At 37.6% G+C, this 20283-nt stretch overlaps 1 protein-coding gene across 3 annotated transcripts in view; it reads left to right on the top strand.

Annotated features, from left to right (window-relative positions):
- Positions 1 to 20283, top strand: part of Gbeta76C (guanine nucleotide-binding protein subunit beta-2) — a 211895-nt gene that overhangs the window by 172736 nt on the left and 18876 nt on the right. For all 3 annotated transcript variants that reach the window (XM_067148912.2, XM_067148911.2, XM_067148910.2), the window contains 3 exons: positions 3939 to 4104; positions 12229 to 12430; positions 12548 to 12764. In XM_067148912.2, the coding sequence (XP_067005013.1) occupies positions 3939 to 4104; positions 12229 to 12430; positions 12548 to 12764 (585 nt within the window). The remainder of the gene's footprint in view (positions 1 to 3938; positions 4105 to 12228; positions 12431 to 12547; positions 12765 to 20283) is intronic.

Here is a 20283-nt window from a genome sequence, read left to right as displayed (position 1 = left end):
AAAGAATTTTGAAACTTGGTATTGTACCCTACAGGGCACAACAACACTGCAGGACCATACTTACCTGCTCACCTGTTCTTACATACGGGCACCTGCTCAGCTGCAGTCAGCAGAAATGGTCGACAATAGGGTTCTTATGACGAGAGGATCATGGGGAACTCATACAATTAAATTAAACTACGAAATGAGGAACACTTTTGCTGCAATCAGAAATTTTGAGCATAAGTTTGTATTCATAACTCAAGTCATTTATAATAATTGCACCTGTAGTGCCCAAATAAATGCCCCAAAGGCTCACATCTACAGTTTAAAAGAAAACAAAGAAAACACAATCTGGGTTATGACGTTGTGCTGCAGTTTGTCGATCTGTGAACCAGGAAAGGAAACGGATGTGTCCCCAACATGGAAACAGCATCACTATGCCTACGACATAAAATGACATGATGGTAGAATTAAGGATATTCCGCAGTAACTGGAGCTCTTATTAGAAAGTTCTTTCCCATTTTGGGAAATTTATATACACCTAAATAGCAGCACAAATAAGCATAATAAAAAAAAAAAAAAGAACGCCTCAGATAACCTACTCTATGGCCATGCTTTACATATATACCTGGACGTGAACCCACGTCCACCAGGCAAAACTTTGTGTCAACAGGTGGACTATCATTAGGAATTGCATAGTGTCAAGATAACTTAAGATACGTAACCATAAGAAATGCGAAACAAAACAGAAGAAATGGGAGGTAAAAAGCCAAAATAAATGAAGCAACTGTGTCCCCAAACCGCTTCTCTGCCAAAAGAAGAATGACCTTCCCCCGGGCGATTTAAAGATGGCCGAGCTTACACCCCCACTGAGCTGGCTGAACATTAACCTCTACTGTCTCGCCCTGAGCCTCGGCCCATACCACAAAAAAAAATTGTAAACAAACCACCGCCTGACTTCGTAACCTATATCGGCGCTTTTCCAGCTCCCTTCCCAAAGGGGTTTATATTTCTACACATAGCGAAGAAAAATGACCACAAAAATGTGTGAGGAAAACACCTCGCACTCTACATATCCGACCTCAATTAACAGACCACCACGGGCCGCAATTATATCACATAAAGTGTTCTACCATACTATCTCGTAAAATCATTCCCGTCCATAATACGACGAGTTTCCGGTAACCTTGGGGGTTAGAGGTTCAAGCCCGTGTTTGGCAGAGTAGCACAGAGTCAAATAGCTGTAATGCCAGCGCCTACGTTACAGTTTACATCCATCTAAGTCACGTGAATAGAGCCATGCATATAATTAAATACTGTCAGCATGCACACCTTACATTACGCAGATATGTCTGCCCTTCCCCCTGGAATGTAATGGTTATTACTCATAGTAATCCTAATCCTACAAGTAAAACGTATTCAACGACCGACCCAAAGGAAAATATCCGGTCTATCGCACTCAAACAACACGTATCAACTAGGCACACTACCTCTTGCCGCGTTAACAAAATGACATCATCGTCTGCTTTATATAAAGAGAAAAAAAAATCTATCTACCCTTACACTATAAAGCCATCAAAACAACCTTAATATGCAGCCTGATGGGCTACAATCAAAACCTATATTAGTATTTACAAGTTTAATCGTCCCCTTTCTGCATAATTCCCCAAATCTACCACATGCATAAGAACTCTGGTCCACTTATCTCATTATGGTGACCTCCTCTTCTCCCCCTCCGGGTAGGCTATAGTAATTTAGCCCATCATGGTAGAGGTCTCGTCCAGGGTCGATTCTTGTAGTCCGGTCTCCACGTCCCGCTGGTCCATGGTGCTGTCTTCTTCTTGAGGGATGCTTCGTTCAAGGTAGCATCTTCGAAGCCACGTTCTGAAGTTCTTGCACCTCACTTCCCTCGGAATACGTCTCGACCTCTTACTACAATGAAATGTTCACTTTAAACACAACGCATCATTCTGGACTTTCATTTAGGTTGAGCTAGCATACAGCTCTAATACTTTGCAACATTACAACTCCTTGTCCTCAATTCTCGTATAACCGAATACTCACTAACTTGTGCACTATGCCATAAACTATGTTCAGCCCTAGAAACTATCTACTCAGTTATTGTGTTTTTATGCCCGCTTAATTAGGATTCACAAGTCTATCAGAGGATGGATATAGACCTCCTTAGCCTATTGTCCACACTTCCTCGGCACCTCGCGAACTTCGCCCCTACCGCTACTTATTGGAGTCTATAAGTACAGCGTTCTGTTGTTGTCAATAAAATTAGCCACGTGCGACCTCACTGATAGGTATCTGAACATTGTCACACCTATGAATCTACCACCTGTAACTCTGTAGATCACCGATCCACTGGATCAAAGTTACCGCACTGCACTAATTACTCACTGTCTTTGCTCTGAACAAAAGGGTTTCTGGCGCAATCTAGGCAGACGCGCGACGCGTACTGGCAGCAATATGATCGTCGACTGAATGCCCCTTTCCATATCTCTCGGCTCTTATAGGAGGCAACATATCAAGGGACGCTCGGGAATCCACCGAGAAACAACTTGAGTCTGGAATGCGGCCACTACAGATCTTCCCACGGTGGTTCTGCTTGCTACGTATTTATTGATCTAATTCTATGTTAATAAACCTTGAGGTATCTATGGCTTTGTAAAATTCCGGCAATCATTTCCATCTTTTTATTTTCCTGAGAAACCTTCAATTATAAGAATTATGGCTCGATTCCAGTAGTGTGGTGACCCTGTCTGCTCCCGCTTAAAATTCTGTTAGGTTGGTGCTGAGACTTCCCATAACAAAATCTTATCTCTCTTTCTCTCTTCCACATATATTCTTTCTCACTTGTACGCAGCCACACCCTGCCTCGGAAATTACCTTCCTGATTCCCGCAATCTATATAGCATCACGCCCTCACAAGCGGCGTCCTATTGCGCAATATTTTTACTGCATTAAATATCCATTCTCGTGATTAAACAGAATGGTACAGTATGTTATTCCAATCTCTAACTCCACTTCCTATAAATGAATATTTGCCCCAATTTGTCCTCTTGAATTCCAACTTTATCTTCATATTGTGATCTTTCCTACTTTTAAAAACACCACTCAAACTCAAATTCATTCCATGCCATCTCTCCACTGACAGCTTGGAACATACCACTTAGTCAAGTAGCTTGTCTCCTTTCTCTCAAGTCTTCCCAGCCCAAACTTTTCAACATTTTCGTAATGCAACTCTTTTGTTGGAAATCACCCAGAACAAATCGAGCTGCTTTTCTTTGGAATTTTGCCAGTTCTCGAATCAAGTAATCCTGGTGAGGGTCCCATTCACAGGAACCATACTCTATTTGGGGTCTTACCAGAGACTTATATGCCCTCTCCTTAACATCCTTACTACAACCCCTAAATAACCTCATAACCTTGTGCAGAGAACTGGATCCTTTATTTACAATACCGTTTATGTGATGACCGCAATGATAATCTTTCCTAGGTACTCACAGTCAACTCAGTGATCAAACCTGAGAGGACTTTTCCTATTTGTGAAACTCGCAACCTGACTTTTAACCCCGTTTATCATCATATCATTGCCTGCTGTGCATCTCCCAACATTACGTGATATTTATTGTATTATTGTGAGGTTTAACATTTATTAACATATTTTTATAATTAAGGTTGTACTCCTTTAAGCAAACTAATAAGTAGTTACCATTTTTTTTTTTTTTTGTAATTTATAATAAATAGATTATTTATAAATTACTGTATTTTTCATTATCCTTTGTTACTGCTCATCAAGTATAAATAAAAGTTCACAATGATTCCAAGCAAAGCTCAGTCAGCCAGGTACTGCTATCTTAATTAGACATAATCCCACAGTTTTTCAATTTTGAATTAAATGAAGAACTTAAAAACATTGTATTTGTTGTGGTAATTTTATTTTTCAGCCTGTGGTGGAATGGATAACATGTGCACAGTGTATGATCTTAACAACAGAGACTCAACTGGTGCTGCTAAGATTGTCAGAGAATTAATGGGTTATGAAGGCTTTCTCTCATCTTGTCGTTTCATTGATGATAACACACTTATCACAGGTTCAGGAGACATGAAAATGTAAGTTTTACAGCAGTCACTGTTATTCAGAGTTAAAAATAACGTCTAACTCATGTCCTCTCACTTCAATCTTAGGGGTTGATATTGCCATTATTTTGCCCCCAAAACAACCATCACTGTTATAGTCGTTGTTTATTTTATCCTTTCTCACTTCCCAGATGGGATCATTTCTTTTCTGGTCATCAAAGAAGAAACATTTTAAGAAACAAAACTATATACTTATACGAGGTGTATACATAAGCTTTTGCCGGTTTTTGTGCTAAAGAAGACATGTAATTTTCAAGGGGAATTAATTTTTTGTTTATTCAAAATATTGGCCATTGGCTTTGCCCATCTTTCAGGTAAGTTATTAATACCATGCTAGGAAAACTGCTTGTCTTTTGCGGTAAACCATTCGTCGAGCCATTTTCCAACTTCCTCGAAATTGCTGAAGTGCTGCTCTGCGAGCGTGTGCCCCATTGATGCGAAGGATAGTCAGATGGTACCAGGTTGGGGCAGTACGGTGGGTGCAGAAGGATGTCCCATCCAAAGGATTTCAACGTGTCTTCCATCAGTTTTGTTGTGTGAAATGGCCAATTGTCGTCTAACAAAATCACTTTGCCATGCCTTCTGTCCCATTCCGGTCATCTTTCGATCAATGCGTGGTTTAAATTAATTGTTTGTTGGTGATAGCATTGTGCATTAAGGATTTCACCGGGCTTCAAGGGTTCATAATACATAATACCGTTCTGGTCCCACCAGACACAAAGCATGGTCTTCTTACCGATTAGGACATGTCTCACATGTTCTAATCGATGGAGCGTGTTCACCATATGTTTCTACCAGCAAATGATGACTTCCCTCAGTCTTTATCTTTTGATTAAATAAGAAAAGCAATGCGTGCCGCGAATGTTCTTTTTCAGGCACAAACGTTGACATGATCACTGAAGGATACAAAACGGATGCTAGTAGGTTAATGTCAGACAAACAAACTGATGTATGTGTCAAATTCATATGCTGAGTACTGTTTGCTGGCACCATCTCTTAGTGAAACCAGAAAAGACTTATGCATACACCTGGTATTGTACATCTCTCTCATACCTTCATACTTCTAGGACACATCAGAATCACATGACTTACTGATGTTAGGAATATAGAAAATTCTCCTCTAGTTTTAAATTGTAGAAACTGAAATGGGAGAATTTATGTATCATAGTCCAAAGTTATGATATAAGACAATTTTACCAGAAGTACTGTCTGCGTCTGTAATCTAACGGCTAGTGTTATTAGCTAATATCCTTGGAGGGCTGGGTTTTGATTCCTAGCCTTATCAGAGTTTTCAAGATTGACAGACTGATGTGTTGTTTTAGTAGTTCACCTTCCCTGGCAGTGTTCTGGCCTTGGGGAATACTCTATGAAGTTTCAACTGAAAGCTGGAGACTAACTTGAACATCATGAATTCAGTAATCTGATAATGGAGAAAGTTTGGGATCTTCATCAATGGTATTAGAGATAATTAAATAGACTGAATAAAAAATTCAGTGATATACTTTCATTTGTCTACTAATATTTAATCCTTAAAACTCAATTTTATTTTTTCAGTCATTTACATCATCATTGGTTTTCTGTTCTTTTTCTGTTATTTTTGTTTCCTATGTATTATTTTAAATACCAATTTATTTTACTAATCTTGGTAGGCTTTTAATTCCTTTTGTATAATATACTGAATCTTGTACTATATTTCAATTTTAATCTAATTTTCTCTTGGTGAGATTATTCTGTATGTGTTTACAGTATTTTGTATGGACTGCTTTTATTACATTACTTCATTACTTATGAGCAGTGGCACAACTAAGAAAGGCTGGTCCCTCAGAATTTGAGGAAGGAGGGCCAAAGTGCTTACATACTTGAGACATATTGTAAACAACTGACAGTCACCAGAGTGTTGTTGTTTCGTTGACTGAAACTCTTTATTAACCACACTTTCCCACATTAATACTGCTGGCGTCATCACTCTCAATGGACAGTAAAGCCAGTGAACCTAACCTCCTCTGTACTGCACAGGTATGTTTTAATTAGTTTTAAGTTTTAAAAGAGATATATGGTTCAATTCGATCTTCATCGAGGTCATTGAAGACTGCTAACAACTCCATCATGTTAACTGATAATGGAGAAATTTTACAGCATTGGAAGGAACATTTCTCTTCACTTCTACATCGTGTCTCCAATGTTGCTGAGGACTTTTTTCATAATGTCCCTCAGCAGCCCCAACATCCATGGAGGGCAATTCCACCTACATACAGAGACTTCACCAAAGCACTCAATAAACTGGTTCTGATAACATCCCTCTGGAACTGATACAAACTGGAGGTATACCCTTGAAAACTAGACTTTGTCACACTCATCCTCTTGATTTGGGAAACTCGAGAAGTACCTGACGACTTGTAGAATTCTACCATCATCACTATCTTCAAGAAAGGCGATCATAGTGTATGTGAGAACTACCGTGGTATATCGCTTTTGTCAATTGCAGGTAAAATTCTAACAAGAATTCTATTAAACTGGCTCCGAGTTATCTCAGAAAGGATTTTGCCTGAGTCTCAGTATGGTTTCCAAACCTCCAGAGGCACAACAGATATGATCTTCTGTGCTAGACAACTCCAGGAAAAATGCAGAGAACAACAGCTGCATCTGTATTTAGTTTTCTATGATCTGGAAAAAGCTTTGGATTTAGTACCAAGATCTGCTATGTGGAAAGTATTGAGATATTTTGGATGTCCTGAATGTTATGTGGAATTGGTTCAAGCTCTTCATGATGGCATGTCTCGATAGGTTCTTCATGGCAACTCAGTATCAGATTCGTTCCCAATCACTCAAGGATTGAAACAAGGCTGTGTGCTTGCTCCTACACTCTTTGCACTGTACATGGCTGCCATGCTGCATGAATCATCTGCAAACAACTTAGGCATGGAGATTAAATTTCATTTTGATGGAGGTCTTTTCAATCTTGCAAGACTTCGCTCACAAAGACGTACTCTGGTTACCCGGGTGACAGAACTGCAGTATGCCGATGACACCACATCACCTGCTCTAACACCTGCAGAACTACAGTCAGTCAACTGCTTTAAAACTGCATGTGATCACTTTGGTCTTGCCATTAATGCAAAAAAATAAAAAGCAAAGGTACTTGCACAAACTGCCCCAGGATTAACTCTTCCTGAGTCAGTATTCCCATCTTAGACACAGCACTGGAACAGGTTGATCGCTTTTCATATCTTGGAAACATCTTATCTAAATGGTGTACCTGTGAACAAGATGTTGATAAAAGAATTGGGGCTGCTCATGCAGGTTTCATATGGTTAATGCACAGATTCTTCATGAATAAAGACCTAAAACTGCATATCAAACTTATGGTGTGCAAAGCTGTTGTTATTTCCACGCTGCTGTATGGCTGTGAAACTTGGACACTATCGTCGTGATATCAGAAAACTTGAGCGCTTCCACCAACAGAAAATGAGATTCATCTTGAATATTAAGTGGGAGGACTATGTGATCAACACTGCAGTTCTTGACAAAGCGCAGCTAAATAGCATTGAGGCAACAATCATGCTCATTAACTGAGATGGTTAGGCCATGTTCACTGCATGGGTGATACCAGGCTTCCCTGCCAAATTCTTTATGGTGAACTTTGCTCCGGCAGTAGACCTCATGGACCCCCTCTTAAGTGTTTTAAGGACCAGCTGAAACACATCATGAAGACAACTGGTATAGATATACAGACATGGGAAGAATGTGCTGCGTACCGCTCTCTGTGGCGGAACACTACATCCACCGCTGTCAACTTGTTTGAAAGAGAATGCCGCAGACATCAAGAGGCTAAGCGACAAGCAAGAAAACAAGTGATAAATATCATTATGGTTCTTTATTGAAGATACTATACTTGTAGGATGCTAATTAATTTATTATTTAACCACCTGTTCAATACATTACATTTTTTTATACAATTAGGAATTGATCACTGTTACCTTAAGAATGTGACATGTTTTGCCTTTAATAGAAGGCAACATCAGTCACTGTACCTCCTCAAGATTAAATCAGGCACCTGATTTAAAATTAAAGTATAATTACTAAGATCTAATATTAACATTTTTACAATAGAAGCCGTCTAAGGAAAAGAATACAATATTCTGTATTAATGAGTGTAACAACAATATCAGCCGTTGCCTATTGATTACTAGTTGTGTAAGGAACGTATACAGTGCTTAGTATCAGTGGTCCGATTTGAAAATTTAAATATTACATTATTTGGAATGTTAGGAAAAATATACCAGCAATTTTAGAGAATGTTAAATGAGACTTTACTCAGAAGTAAAGTTGTAATATTGGAAAAACTATCTGGTTGAAGTCTTAGGTCAGATGAAAAATTAGATGTATGGCTTTTCAGGCGTTTGCTCTATTAACCAGCGTTTCGTCTTAGGTCTGACACTAGACTCTTCAGAGTGGGATGTATCAGACCCTACCCACTGACACTGGGTGTATGCAGGTGAACTTATCAGAAGCCTATTTAAGAGGCAGTCTGATAACTGCATATGGGAGATAAAACTCCACAATGGAATTAATGCCCGCCTAGCAATTCCGAATGGAAATTCTAAGTTCCCATAGAGTTAGAATTTCCACTTTGAAGTCTTAGGTTCGAGAATTATGGCTTGCAATAAGTAATTGGTGATTTAACTTGGTGTAAAAGGAAAAAGAATACATATTGGGTATTAATGTGCTAACAATACTACAATGTTACTAGTTGTGACAAAGGTACATACAAAGTGCTTAGTAGCGTGATCTTATTTGAAAATTTAAATATTACATTATTTGGAATGCTAGGAAATATAATTACTAAGTTGAATATTAACATATTTACAATAGGAGCTGTCTAAGGAAAAATAATAATACAATATTCAGTATTAATGCGTGTAATTAATGTTGTTACACTCATTAATACTGAATATTGTATTCTTTTCCTTAGACTGCTCCTACTGTAAAAATGTTAATATTAGATCTTAGTAATTATACTTTAATTTTAAATCAGGTGCCTGATTTAATCTTGAGGAGGTACAGTGACTGATGATGCCTTCTATTAAAGGCAAAACATGTCTTACATTCTTAAGGTAACAATAATCAATTCCTAATTGTATAAAATTTTTTAATGTATTGAATAGGTGGTTAAATAATAAATTACTTAGCATCCTACAAGCAAGAAAACCATCAATTACAACTTCGTACTCCTCCATCCATTCAGTGTGATTTGTGTGGGCGTATGTTTTATGCCAGGATTGGTCTGTTTAGCCATCGTAAACACAACCATAAACTGCGTTGAACTGACCAATGTATGCAGGAAGAAGTTACATATATTCGGATCGAGTTACAGACGACGAATTTGCTGAATGATTGCTCGGCAGGTGATGTTGTGACTGGTAAAGTGAGTTAAGTTGCAGCAATATACACAAAAGTGACTGAGTTTTCTACTATCAGAAGTTTGGCCAATTCTTTTAGAGATGTCTGCACAAATTTTTATTTTCAACTCTTTATGTAACTCATCACTGTACCAGCACTATCTGTGTCAGTTATAGTTGTTGTTGTTTTAGTTGCTCTTTCATCAGTCGATAGACTGGTTTGATGCAGCCCTCCATGCCACTCTATCCTGTGCTAACCTTTTCATCTCTACATAACTACTACATCCTAAAGCAAAGCAGGACTGATAAAAACTAATTGTTCATGGAAGGGCATTGTATTTAACCATTTACAAAGTAGGGAAATGACAGCCCTATCACAAGTGAAGTTCCAGGAAGCCTACTTGCCTAATTGGGTTGCAGGTAGGCAAAGCCACGGCCAGATGTAGAGCTAGTGTTGCTAACTTTAAACGCACTACCCACCTGTCAAACAGACTAGCTGACGATAACCAGCACATCTCAACTTCTTGAATATGGTGTAAGTCATGCACAGGTTTCCAACAGTTATCTCAAATACATGCCACATTTTCCAATATTGTCCTGAAGAATCTGATGTCTAACTCAAGATGGGGAATACTTTCAAAATATGTCCGAACAAGAGAAAACCACAAAATACACAGTACTACTCCAGATATGCAAGCCTGGTAATTACAAATCTGCTTTCAAGAAGTAGTTTGATAAAATTCCTCAAAAACCACCAAATACAGGTTCTAACTGTAATGGCAGTGGCACAAATGTTATCTCACAACATGTGTTCATTCCCTAGTAGCTTTCAAGAAATGTTCTTTTCTTTCTTTTAATACAAACAATCTTCTCTTCACCTCCAGCAACTGCCATTCGTATCCTACCGAATAATTCCTTTTGCTTCATTTACTCCTGTCAGTGCAAATTTTCTTTGATATTTTGATGGGTAGAGCATAATGCTACAGTAGTTCAGGTTTCACATTTCCATTAGTTCAATCATCATCATCATCATCATCATTGACCAACTCCAGTTTCCCAGGTGTGGCATACGAGCCTCTTCCATTTTGCTCGGTCCATGAACATGGTTCATTCACAATCCGCTCCCAATCCTGACCTTTCTCCTTTAAATCCTTCTTCACTAAGTCTGTCCATTTTTCTCTAGGTCTGCCCACTGGTCTCTTTCCCCTTATTTCTCTTTCATACTCCTTTATTGCAGACCTGTTGGCACTCATTCTTTTCACATGACCAAACCACTTCAGTCTTGCCTTTTGGATCTTCTGGAGTAAGGAGTCTTTTAGTCCTATGTCGTCCTTGATTTTTTCATTCCTGATTTTATCCCTCCTGGTCTTCTGGATCATTGTACATAGGAACTTCATTTCTGCTGCTTGGAGTTTCGAGTTGTCCTTTCTTGTTAATGTAGCAGTTTCCTGGCTGTGTGTGAGGGTAGGGGTGTAGTATGATTTATACAGTGTCATCTTGGTTTTGAGTGGTACTTCTTCATCCCATAGTAGCTGTCGTACTTGGAGGTAAAAATGTATTGCTTTGCTGATTTGACTATTTACCTCATATTTAGCTAAATTATCCTTGGACATTATACTACCCAAGTACTTAAATTCTGTGACACTGTCCAGTTTAGTGCCATTTAGCATAATTTCTGGCTAATTGTCACCCTTCTGTACCTTCAACACCACCGTTTTAGCCTTGTTGATGTTTAATCCACATCTCTCAAGCTCCTGACTCCACCCCTGTAGTCTCTCTTCCACATCTTTCTCTAAGTTGCCCCAAATTACTACATCATCTGCAAATGTAAATGCTTTTAAGTCTTGTTGCCCCCTTTCTTTTAGCGCCTTTAATATGGTATCTAATAAAATGATAAATAATAGGGGCGACAAAGCCTTGTTGTACTCCCCTTTTTTGTCTCAAACCAGTCTGACAGTCCAGAACCGACTTGTACACAGTTTCTGGTTTTCTCGTAAAGCACCTTAACTTCTGAAATTAGACTGTCTCGAACTTTGAGCTCCCTTGGTATGCTGTCATAGGCCTTTTCAATGTCAAGGAACAGTAGATACACAGGCTTCTGTTTTTCCTGATGTTTTCCATTAGCATCCTGACAGCAAATATAAGATCTGTTGTTGATCTTCCAGACCTAAAGCCACATTGTTCGTCTTCTAAAAGTGGTGCTACAGTTTCTCATAATCTATCTTCTATAATTTTTTCCAGAATTTTTAGTCCATGAGAGAGTCGAGTGATGCCATGGTAGTTGGTACATTTCCATCTGCTGCCTTTCTTGACTATAGGTACAATTATACCTTTCTTCCAGTCTTCTGAGATGGTATTTTGCTGCCATACTACATTTAGGAGTCTATATAGCCATTGGATTGCTGGGGTTCCTCCTGCTCTCAACATGTCCACACTTTAACTCATCTATTCCTGCAGCTTTCCCTTTCTTCATACTTTTCAGGCTCTTCTCTATCTCCAGCCATGTGATTAGTGGGTCCATATTTTTACTAGGCTTATCACTTTTTTCAGATTCTTCTCTATTTTGAATTACATTTGATGCCTCTCAATTAGTTCAAATGCTCATTTATTTGCCAAATATTTTTGAGTGTATGTAATTTACAAATTTCCTATTAAGCATAACTGAAGAAGAACTGTAACCAATTTTCTATATGTGCAGCTGTGTATGGGACTTGGATAATGGAAAAAAGTCTCTGGAGTTCAATGCACATTCAGGGGATGTTGTATCAATATCACTGAACCCAGATATGAAAACCTATGTAACAGGAAGTGTGGACAGAACCTGCAAACACTGGGATCTCAGAGAAGACAAGTGCAAACAAACATTTTTTGGACATGAAGCAGATGTAAACTCGGTCTGTGTAAGTTCAAGTAAGACTAGAAATTAGACTCAACAATTAATATATGAGCTACTCAGTCTCTTTTAATATAATTAGGGAAAAGCTTGGAATACAAGAGGCTATTCATGTTTGTTTCAGTTTCATCCATCTGGATTTTCATTTGCCACTGGTTCTGAAGATAAGACAGCTCGTTTGTATGATATTCGGTCTGACCAGCAAATTGCAGAATATTTACCACCAAATAAGACATCTGGGTTTACATCGTGTGGACTCTCACTTTCTGGACGTTTTTTGTTTTGTGGTAGTGATGACACCTCAGTTCACATTTGGGATACACTGAAAGTACAACATAATGGTAAGATCAAATGATATAAAAACATAATCTGTAGCTGATGAGGTAGTTCTGGTGAGGACTGATTCATGTAGCTCAGTATCAGACAGAATTTTCTTAGCTGACAACAGTTAGTAATGATTGTACAGAACTAGGTAAAATAACAGTAGTTAGTATACTCTGAATATTATAGCGTCTAAATTTACATTGTGATGTTTGGGACATCACTGTATATTTTTAATTATTGAACTATATATTTAATCACTGATAGGTCATTTTTAAATTAATATGTATATATATATACTGTATATAGGGTTTTTATCATCCATTTCAATCATCATTTCATTTCTTAGTAACGCGGCTATAACGTATTCTGAACGAACAAATTATTGGGTAAAGTATTTCAACATCACGCATATTTATAACTTGCAGTAAACTTTCCAATAGCCGTTGTGAGGTGACCAGAGTCAGCAGGCTAATTTCAGCCCAGTTCCAGGAAAAGTACGTCATCGAGGTTACGAGAGATATTACCCTCTCCACCTCATGAAAAGACAGTTGATACATTATTAACACCCACTTTTCAAACTCAGCTTCGAGACGCTTTATTTCAGCGGGAAAGTTCAGCCTATGTGAATGAACGTAATGAAGCAACGTGATGGATGCACAGCAATACATAGGAGAAGGGATGAGACCTCGAATATTACTGGACCATGTGACATGGCTGATGGAAGGAGACTTTTGAACCAATATATACCACCGACAAGAGCTGGAGAGGACATTCATACTCTTATTCTTACTCGTGAGCAGATTGTCACTTGTATTCGGACTTTTGGACATTCTGATTCTCACTCTTGGAAGATACTCTTACTACGATTCTACGTCTACACATCGGAGAAGATTTTAACTTAGTTCACTTCGCATCTGAGTATATTCTACTCAAAAGTTACTCTCATTGGGACTTGTTATCTCAATGACGAGAGGTAGTCAACGGGAGACCGGTTCTGACTGGTATAGGGCAGGAGAGCTTTTATTATGAATTTAGCTACGCTACTGTTCCGTAATACGGAAGAATACGAAGGTATTCTCTCCATGAACATAACCCCTGGTGGTTTTGCACTTAAAATTAGGACTCATTACGACTTTATGTAAGGAGTACAGTAGGAAGTGTTAAAGACAGGAAATGTAGAGGCAGGAATGGAATCCAACAACAGATGAGGCAGCCTGTACGAGAGATCCACCCATCTTCAGCTTCAAGACAACAGAGTCTACATTTGGTGAGCTTATGACATAAGTTACTGCAAGTCTTCGCGCAACAGTTCATTTTCTTAGAGTTAATTTCATTCACTTTTTCTTTTGCTTCCGTAAGTTCAGATTTCGTTAATACGCCGTTACGTCACGTTTTTCATCTTAATAAATAGCTGTTTTAATTGGTATTTTATGAAATAATTATTAATGATCCTTAAATTCCAAGTTAGTGTACTTAATGATTTGTGTTCCGTTCACCCCACCCCTGGGAGTTCTTTGAGTCTCATTACGTATTTTTATTTATTATTATTATTATTATTATTATTATTATTATTATTAATCATCCACTTTTGTTTTCAAGCCATAAGCCTGAAGACTGGCGCCCTTGGGATACTGTTTCTGGAGAAACAATGACATATCATTTATTTATTTTAATATTAAAGTGACCCGCCACGTCATAAAGTTGTCATACATCTGTGGGCAAAGTGGGTACGTCACAACATCTTGGCCGATTTTGCCTTTATATGGTGGTTTTGCGTGGAAACAGACATCCAGGCAATCCCAAGTTGCCATTCATATTGATTTATATTGGTTGAGAGCAATCATTAAACCTAGTTGCCAACTTAATAGCAGACCCTACACGGTCAGTAATACTGACAGTACGCATCAATATTGTAGCAACCTTTGTATTGTATTGTATTGTATTTTATTTCGTCCAACTGATCATACAGTGATATGGGACACGTCAATAATCATATTTACAGTAACAAAGGATAAAACAGTAATATACATGCCATGATAAATAAAGAGAAATATACAATGTGGTAAAGAGGCACAGATTTAAAAAAAATAAAATAAAAGTGATACATAAGTTAATTTTCAAGAGCTAAGTATTCTTCAATAGAATAAAAACATTGGTTAGAAACAAATTTGAATAATTCTTTCTTAAATTTTGAACATGGTTTTATCTGCTTAATGCAGTCTGGTAATTTATTAAATAAATGTACTCCTGCATAACTCAAACTTGATTCATATAGCTTAGTTTTGTGTGGTTCTATGTGCAGACTGTGTTTATTTCTAGTATTATACCTATGTACATCAGAATTTATGGTGTAGCTGTTTACATTCTCCTTCATATATACAAGTGTATGGAAGATATAAAGGCTAGGCAATGGTAAAATAAAATAAAGTTTAAAGTATTTCTTGCACCTTGTCCTCCTGCCGACACCGGCCATTCCTCTAATTATTTTCTTTTGTAACTTAAAGATGACTTTGCTATATCGTGAATTCCCCCAGTAAATGATTCCATAGGTTAGTATGGGATGGACATATGCAAAATACATAATTTGGCAAGCCTTTAAATTAAAACTATTTTTCAAAGACATTATCATGAAATAAATTCTACTAAGCTTTTTCCCTATAAACTCTGTATGTTTATCCCAGGTTAATGATTCATCCATCCACAAGCCAAGAAACTTTGTTGATGATGAGTACTCAATTATGGTCTCTCCAAATGATATTGGACTAACTTCCATATTTAAATTAATCTTATGGTGAAATCTAATCACAGAAGTTTTCTGTTTACTTAAAATTAATTTATTATCCTCAAGCCAGCTCAGGATATTACTCACTATATTGCCTGCCTTCAATTCTAACCCTTCAGAACTTTCATCAGCTACAAAGACAGTAATATCATCTGCAAACAAAGTTAATTGCACTCCTTGAATATCATCAACAATTTGGACGATATCATTAATAAATACTAAAAATAATAATGGTCCTAAAACTGACCCCTGTGGAACACCATGATCTATGTTTCTGGCACAGGAATACACATTCTTAATTACATTTTTGCTCAAATCAGTACCGGTATATGATATTTCAACAATCTGCCTTCTATCCCCTAAAAATGATTTGAACCAGTCATAGGCCATTCCCCGAACTCCATACATGTATAACTTTTCTAAAAGCAAGCTGTGGTCAATTATATCAAAAGCTTTTGTTAAGTCCAAGAAAATACCTAAACATGCACCCTTCCCATCTAGTGTGTCATATATCCGTTCAATAAAGTTAATGAATGCTGTGGTAGTTGATCTATTTTTACGAAAGCCATTCTGGCAACCAGCTAATATATTATGCTTCTCTAAGAATGATAACAGTCTATCGTACATAATTCTTTCCAGTATTTTGGAGAATACAGAGGGGAGGCAGACAGGCCTATAGTTACCAGCATCTTCTTCACTACCCTTTTTATGTATCGGAACAACTTTGGTTACCTTGAATTTGTCTGGAAATTTACCAGTGGTTAGTGACAAATTTATCAAGTAACAGAGAGGCTTGATTATGTATTGGTAACAGCATTGAATAAGGTAGTTTGAATAACCATCTAAACCAGAAGACTTCTTTTTACCCATCTGTTTTATTATCTTATCTATCTCTTACTCAGTCACAGGAGTAAGAAACATGGATGATACATTCCTGTGAACTGTATTCAAGTTTGTTCTTGTCACTGATGTTTGAAAATTTTCCGTTAACCTCAAAACTGCTTCTATAAAATAGTTACTAAATATTTCTGCAACTTCTTCTGGATCACTGATTTCTTTCCCTGCATTTGTAAGAGTAATATTATTTTTTAATGGAACTAGAGTACCTTTTTCCCTTTTTATAATGTTCCACATACATTTAGACCTGTTTTTAGAATTTTTTAGCTCATTCTCATTATGCAATCTTTTGGCAGCCTTCAAAACTTCTTGATATATGTTCTTATACTTCTTATAATAATCCTTCAATTCAGATGAGGTGTTACTCCCTTTCACACATTTGCTTAAAAACCTTAATCGTCTACTTGAATTTCTAATTCCTGTTGTAATCCACCCATTCCTATAATTCTTTACAATTATCCTTTTGACTGGTATTGCCACTTGATAATAATGATCGAACAAACCCAAAAACTCACTGAAGGCCTCATTAGTTGAGTTATTTCTATATACACTCTCCCAAGTTTCCTTGGCCAATAACTGGTTAAAATATGAAATATTTTCCTTGTTACACATTCTAGTTTCCCTGTAAATTACATTGTTATTTTTTAAATTATGGTTTCCTATTACCCTAAAATTTAGATGCACAATTTGAGCAGAATGATCTGAAAAACCTGTATCATAAACTTCTATTTCATAGTTCCACATTTCCTCATTCAATACGACTTGATCTACTGCTGACTTTGTATCCCCAGATATTCTAGTTGGTTGATTTACAACTGCCTTTAGACCGTACAAGGAAAACAACATTTCTAGCCTTTGCTTATCTCGCCCACCATTATTCCCTAAAAAATCTACATTGAAGTCACCCATGATTATTACATTTTTGTTATGATTCTGTAGGTCATCTAAAATAATTTCAATATTATTATAAAAAGTTTCAACATTACTAGAAGGATTTCTATAAATGCATATAAGTATTAACTTATAATCCACTAGTTCAACAAAGCTAGCCTCGAAATGCTCCTCTACATTCAGATATTCAAATTTATCCAACTGTTTACATTTGATATTATTATTCACATATATACATGAACCTCCACACTTCATTTTCTTTCTACAAAACTTACTTGCAAGAGCATAACCTTCTAATACAAAATTTGAAATCTCATCCTCCATCAACCAATGTTCAGTTAAGCATAAAACATCATACCCTTGTAGGTTATCTGCCAACAGAACCTCCATACTTAGAATTTTATTTCTTAAAGATTGAACATTCTGGTGGAACAAATTTAGCTCTCCCTTTAGATTATAACTATTGCTACCGGTACCTTTTACCATAAAAAATCCTGCTCTAGTAATACTGGTCGTTTCCTTGTCCTACTTGACGTTCTTATTTCTGGTTGTTTAGCTTGCCCTCCTTCAGTTCGTCCTGATGGTGCTCCAACATCCAACTTCTCCAGTAACTCCTCTCCTCGTTCATCCAACTGACTGCTACTGATGATCTCAATGGTTTCCTCACAAGTTTTCCCTGAGTACTCAGTGCTTTCTGGTATTGCTGTCTCTGATGATTGTGGTAGAATCACATTAATCCCTTTCAGCTGATGTTCTTCTCCTAGGCATCCTTCTTTAGTGGTAGCACTCACCTCAACTACTTCCTCAACTCTTCTTACTTTCATTACCTGCAAATGTTCTGCAACTTCCTCATCTTTATCGAACAGCAGTGGTATGGCATTGGTTGTGATAGTTGTTCCTGAAGTCTGTTGTATTTTCTTTCTTATCATATTACATAGCTGCTTTTTCCCTCTTCTGCTAAGATGCATGCCATGATTTGTGAAATATCCTCGATCCATATTGCTCATATCAATTATTTCTGTATTTCGAAAGCATTTGACAATTTTCTGTAGCCGCCTGTTTGTATCATCAACTAACTTATTTACACAAGACCATTCAATTAAATCATGTCGATGTGGAATATTACATAATATTACATTGGTGGTCTTTAATTTGCAAAGTGCTTTCTTCACCCCAGAAATCACATTTGATGCTTCATTTCTGGCAATATCATTCGTCCCTGCCATAATAACCACGTAGTCATTCTCATTAAGTGTTCCCATCTCTTCCATATCTGACTGAAGAACCTCTTTGAACAGAGCACCTGGCTTGACAAAACCTACAACTTCAGTCTCCGGTAGCATATCACCAAGTTCGACAGCAATACCCCGACCATGGCTATCCCCGTACACAACTACCTTACATTTTTTCTTCTTCAACCCCAGTGCAGGCTTCCTTGTAATGGCTGGAATGTTATTAATCTTTACACATTCTTCTTCACTAGCGGTAATTGACTCAAGGACCTGGAACTTATTCCTTAATTCAATACCTAGGCCTACGCCCCGATCATGATTAGTTTTAGGCCTACTGTTACAACACCTCGTACTTACTTCCGACCATGTCTCAGTTTGCACTTCAGTCACACCATTTAAACTAAGTCTATTACGTTTAATACTTTCAATGTCTTCCCTTAACATTCGAATAATTTCATCCCTTGAGGCCAATTCGGATAATAAAGTAACACAGTCAACACACTTTCCCGCTTCCGCATGCACGATGCGTGCGTCACATACACAAACACTTCGCGAATTATTTTTCCTTTGGCCTATGACCTGATCCACACTTCCACTGGTATTTGGCACCTTCTTCTTCCCGTCGTTAAATTCTATGCACTCACTACTTTCCATTAAACTATTACATTTCTGAAAATTCTCAACAGCTTGAGGAGCAACACGACCGGCAGGCGCCATTTTACTCATTATACATTACATTTATATATAATACATATATTATACATTACATATACCTTGCATGGTCATTATTACTGTCAATATTTTGGTCAGTACTAGTGCACTTTAGTGATGGGACATTCGATTCATTTTACTGAATCGATTCATTTGATTCCGTTCACGTTACTGAATCGATACAGTGATCCGATTCACGGCTCATTAGTCACCGCTCTCACTGCATCTGTGTAGTATGTGCTGGTAAGACAGCAGCAAGAGCATTCAGTGCTCGCTGCTGCCATCTGGTCTTCATACTATGAACTCCTTTCTTAGAAAAAAATGCTAGTCACTCTAATACATCGAAGGTTTCCGGCGACGCAGGGTGGGAAAGGTTAGGATTAGGAAGGTAGCAGCCATGGCCTGAATTAAGGTACACTCCCAGCATTTCCTGGTGTGAAAATGGGGAAAGTACGGAAAACCATTTTAACGGCTGCCGACAGTGGGATTCAAACCCACCATCCCCTGAATGCAAGCGCATAGCTACGTGATACTAACCGCACGACAACTCGCTCAGTCATTTTTGAAAATATGTAGGCCTATTTTTCTATCAGCTGAGGATTTTTTTAAATCGTCATATTTTGTATAGGCTACCCGAGATATACAGTAGCCCGCTGGTTTTTTGATTCAACATACTGTTGTTTAAGTTACTGCGTCTGTCCACATATGATTGAAGTCTTGTGCAACGATGTGACATATGGACTGAGAGAATACTGAGCCGTTCTTCCCAATATAAAACGGGTACTTTTGAGTGGTCATGAGCATGACTCAAATTCATAGGGCGGTCTAGAGTTGAGTTTAATTGTCAAATGTCAACTAAGTTATAATACTAAGATTCATTAAACTAATAAATAGTATAAACTAATAGCCTACCTACTAACTAGCTACTTCAGAATTATGTTTTGACTACCTTTTTAACACTGCAAATTATTTATTTAAAGAAGAGGACAGTGAATGCAAATGGGTATTATTTTCAAATGAGCC

This window comes from Anabrus simplex, chromosome 6, assembly GCF_040414725.1.
Source record: "Anabrus simplex isolate iqAnaSimp1 chromosome 6, ASM4041472v1, whole genome shotgun sequence".
Lineage (NCBI taxonomy): Eukaryota > Metazoa > Arthropoda > Insecta > Orthoptera > Tettigoniidae > Anabrus > Anabrus simplex.
Note: the sequence above shows the minus strand (reverse complement) of the source record. Positions and strands in the feature narration are given on the sequence as shown.